Source organism: Carlito syrichta, unplaced genomic scaffold (assembly GCF_000164805.1).
Source record: "Carlito syrichta isolate Samal-C Ts95f unplaced genomic scaffold, Tarsius_syrichta-2.0.1 Scaffold304878, whole genome shotgun sequence".
Taxonomy (NCBI): domain Eukaryota; kingdom Metazoa; phylum Chordata; class Mammalia; order Primates; family Tarsiidae; genus Carlito; species Carlito syrichta.
The window spans coordinates 16240-20453 of NW_007248974.1; the positions used below are offsets into that span (position 1 = coordinate 16240).

The window sequence follows — 4214 nt, forward strand, 5'->3', positions numbered from 1 at the left end:
GCTCAGGCAATCCACTCACCTCAGCCTCCCAAAGGCACGGGATTACAGGCTGAGCCACCGAGCCCGGCTCACTTATCCATTTATTTTGGTTAGGACTTTGGGGAGGCAAGAGTTCTCAGGTCCAGCCAGGCACAGTGGCTCACACCTATAATCCCAGGACTTCAGGAGGCTGAGGCGAGAAATTGCCTGAGCCCAGGGGTTTGAGACCAGCCTGGGCAATTTGGGGAGACCTCGTCTCTACAATAAATCAAAAAATTAGCTGGGCGTGGTGTCACACACCTGTGGTTCCAGCTACTGGGAGGGCTGAGGCGGAAGGATTGCCTGAGCCTAGCATTTCAAGGCTACGGTGGTCATGAGTATGCCACTGCACACCAACCTGGGTGACAGAGTGAGACTCCGACTAAAAAATAAATAAATAGTTCTCAGTTCCTCTGCTTCAGGTCTTCTGTTAGCTCTCAAGACACAAGGTGGCTTGGTGCTTAGGGTTTGACTTCAGAGTCAGATTGATCTCGGGCAGAGGCCAGTCCTGGTCTCATTATTCACTACCTGTGTGATCTTGGGCAGGTGACTACCCCTCTGTGTCTTCATTTTCTTGGTGGGAAGATGGGGGAAACTGGAGTACATTCCCCAGAGTGTTTTTGTGAAGATTAAATGAAACAGGGAAACTGAGACCTAGAGAGTAGCTGACAGGAACCCTCTTGTTCCTGTTCCCAGTCAGCTTATGCCCACCATGTCAGCAAGTGGAAACCCCCTCACCTTTCCACATCACACCCTACACATTCTCACCTCCACGTTCAATCTTGCTTCTCCAATCCTTGTATCGCCTCCACCAATGCAAAGCCTACCCATCCTTCTTATATGCCACCTTCTCCAGGAAGCTTTCCTTGATGCAGAGGTGACCGTTTTGCCCTCCGGGGCTCCTATCACATTCTGCCTTGGGCAATAGTCCACCAGTGGCTCTACCTTTCCCCTGTTTTAAGCCTGTGTTCTCCTTTCCAACAAGAGCTTGCCCTCTGTACTGTAGCACCTCTCTGGACAATCAGAAACTGTAACGCTCTGCTCCTTACCTGTTCAGAGGGCCGGCGCCGTACTCCTGGAGGCGGCCCCAGGGTCCGGATGACTCCCGGCCGGGGTTGTGGGGGGCTGTACTGGGGGTAGGCCAGAGTCCTGGGGTAGCTGCCGGGCCCCAGGAAGTGAGGCTGTACCATCCACTGCAGCTCCTGACTGCCACTCACAGCGTTGATGCTTGGAACAAGGTGGAACTTCTGAAATACAAGGATGGGGTGAAATTTACGTGAACTGAGGAGGGGCTTCCAGTGGACAGAAGCCACACTGCTGTTCACCCTCAACGTAGATGCTGGTTCTGGAAGCCCAGAAGGAGCACAGCTCAGCAAGGAGAGACTGATCTGGTGGCAGATCCCTGCTCATGAGCTGTCTGACTTTGGGTGGATCACATCACCTCTCTGTGCCTCAATTTCCCCAGCAGAGCTAATACTTATAAAGTGTGACCGGTCAGGCACTGTTCCACCCACTTTACAAATACTGACTCATATAATTGGCACAATTGTATCTTCATTTTCAGACAGGAGAACCGTTGTCCACAGACACAGAAGTAGGAAGTGGACTCTGAGCCCAGGCAGCTGGGCTCTTACCCACTCCTGTACCCATCTAGGTGAAGAGCATCATTCACTCCTGGCTCACAGGGAGGCTGTGACAATCAGGTGAGACACTGAGACAATCAGGTGAGACACTGAGAGTGACAGCCTCTGGGAAGTGGCAGGTGCCCAATGGAGGGAGGCTGTGGCAGGTAAGAGCTACGGCTCGGGGTTCAGACTGTCCTAGTTTTAACCTCAGCTCAGCCATTTACGGACTGTGTGACCTCCAGGCAAGTTATTTAACTTCAGTCTCCCTCCATTTTTAATATTTTAGCCGGGTGCAGTGGCTCACGCCTGTAATCCCAGCACTTTGGGAGGCAGAGGTGAGAGGATTGCCTGAGCCCAGAGGTTCGAGACCAGCCTGGGCAACTTGGCAAGACCTTGTTCTACAATAAACTGCAAAAATTAGCCAGTCGTGGTGGCCATGCCTGTAGTTCCAGCTACTTGAAGGCTGAGGCAGGATTGCCTGAGCCCAGCAAGTCGAGGCTGCTACGGTAGCCCTGAGTGTGCCACTGCACTCCAGCCTGGGCAACAGAGTGAGACTCCAACTCAAAAATAATAATAGAGGCAAGAGGATTGCCTGAAACCAGGGGTTCAAGACCAGCCTGCGCAACTTGGTGAAACCTTATCTCTACGATAAATAAAACAATTAGCCGGGTGTGGTGGCACACTCCTGTAGTTCCAGCTACTTGGAAGGCTGAAGTGGAAGGATCATCTGAGCCCAGCAGGTTGAGGCTGCAGTGACCGTGAGCGTGCCATTGCACTCCAGCCTGGGCAAAAGAGTGAGACTCTGACTCAAATAATAATAATAATAGTAATAATATTGTAATACTTGAAATATTGTCACAGGTGAGGATTACAGCATTTCATTGATGCTAAGAGGTACCTTTTAATAGCTATGAAGACATAGTTTAATTAGCAATTTTAAAAATTAAGGGACATTCGCTTTAAGGGACAGCTACATGCAGAAAAATGAAACTTGACTCCTATCTCTCCTCAAATACAAAAATTAACTGGAGAGGGATTAAAGACTTATGTCAGACCTGAAGCCATAAAAAATCCTAGAAAAAATATTTAGTAGCATCAATAATGGTGGGTTTTTTAATCCATGGGGTCTTAGGTTCCATGAAATACGGTAAATGATGTGGACCGCGCCCACCCCGACGCCCCAATCGCCATCCCCTTTCAGCCGGCAGTCTGAGCAATGGGTGGGGATGGGGCTCCGAGTTCTGGGAAGAGAACTGGGTTCGAGCCCTGCCGCTGAGCCCTGGGTGTGGGCGCCCAGCCGTCCGGGAAGCGGCCCACAAGCCCAGGCAAGTCCCGACGGCGGCGGCCCCGGCCCAGCTGCGGGCCCGGCGGCCTAGTGACCCCAGTTCCGGGCCCGGGGCACCGCCGGCGGCATCTCCCGCTCCCGAGGCTGCCGGGCCCGGGCCGCTCCGGGCCAGGAAGGGAGGGGCGCCCCGGGTGACTCAGCCGCCGTGACTCGGCCGCCGTGACTCGGCGGAACGGACGCCTCTCCTTCCCTCCCCGGGCGACACGTGCTCGCAGCCCCTCGACAGGAAGTGGGCACCTGCAGCCTCCCGGGGCCCCCCGCCGGCCGCGGGCGCCTTTCGGTGCCGGGAGCCGGGGGCGCGGGAGTCGCGCGCCTCGTGACCCCGTGCGCGTCCCGGGCACCTCGCGGTCTCCGTTTGCCCCTCCGGCAAAGGGGTCGAGAGCCAGACTCCGCGAACCTACCCGGTCCCGCTGCCCGGGCCCCGCGGGCTCCTCTGTGCCCAGCGAGGGCCAGGGACCCGGCGACGGAGCGCGGGAGGACAGACGGCGGACAGATACAGTGACGGCCACAGACAGCGCCGAGGATTCCCACCCTGCGATCTGGTTTCCCGGTGATCCCGCCGCCCTCCCGTGTCGCGACGGCCCAGCCCTCGCCCGGACTCCGGGTCCCCGGGATCTGGCACGAGACGGAGAGACCCTCTGATCCGTCGGGGCCGGGACTGAGCCAGGCGGCCAGGTCCCCCGGAGGCAGAAACTAGCGGAGCGCGGGAGAAAGGAAAGACGGTAACAGACACGGGGGGACAGCCAGCCAGCCCGCAGACAGCGGGGGGGCGCGGGCGCGAGAAGGGGCGTTCGCAGGTCTTGGCTCCGCCCGCCGCGCCTTCCTCGGGCCGGGGCTTTGGGGGCACATCGGCCCCCCGGACGGCGGAGAACGGGCAGGATCCTCTGCCCGGCCCCCGACTCGGTCCCGGCTCCGCTCCCTGGCGGGCGGCAGCGGACCCCGCCGTGCCAAGCGCTGTCACCCGGGAGCCCAGCGGCCGGACCCCTCTCACCTGCGCGGCCGCCGCCTGCGCCGCGGGAGGGGGCTGCGCGGGGCCGCCGTACGCGCTGCCGGCCCCGGAGCTGGGTCCCGGCTCCCCGAAGTCTCGGAACATGCCCTGGGCTGGTGCTCTGCGGGGTCCGCGTCGGCGGCTTCGGTCCTGACTCACTCGCGCCTCGCGGAGTCTTTTCTTTTTATGAATGAAACGTTCTCGGGCGGAACCACCGCCGCCGCGGGGGGCGGGGCGG

General features: G+C 58.3%; 1 protein-coding gene across 7 annotated transcripts in view; it reads right to left on the reverse strand.

Moving 5' to 3' along the window:
- The window catches only part of FOSL1 (FOS like 1, AP-1 transcription factor subunit), a 7142-nt gene extending 2937 nt beyond the window's left edge, over positions 1-4205 (reverse strand). For 3 of the 7 annotated variants that reach the window (XM_021713926.1, XM_021713925.1, XM_008061011.2), the window contains exons 1-2: positions 3980-4205; positions 1068-1265 (exon numbers count right to left, since the gene is read on the reverse strand). In XM_021713926.1, coding sequence (XP_021569601.1) covers positions 1068-1265; positions 3980-4081 — 300 coding nt within the window. In that variant the 5' untranslated portion in view covers positions 4082-4205. The remainder of the gene's footprint in view (positions 1-1067; positions 1266-3979) is intronic. The other 4 variants (XM_021713927.1, XM_008061012.2, XM_021713929.1 and 1 more) reach the window with 2 other exon arrangements.
- Between the last annotated feature and the right edge of the window lie 9 nt (positions 4206-4214).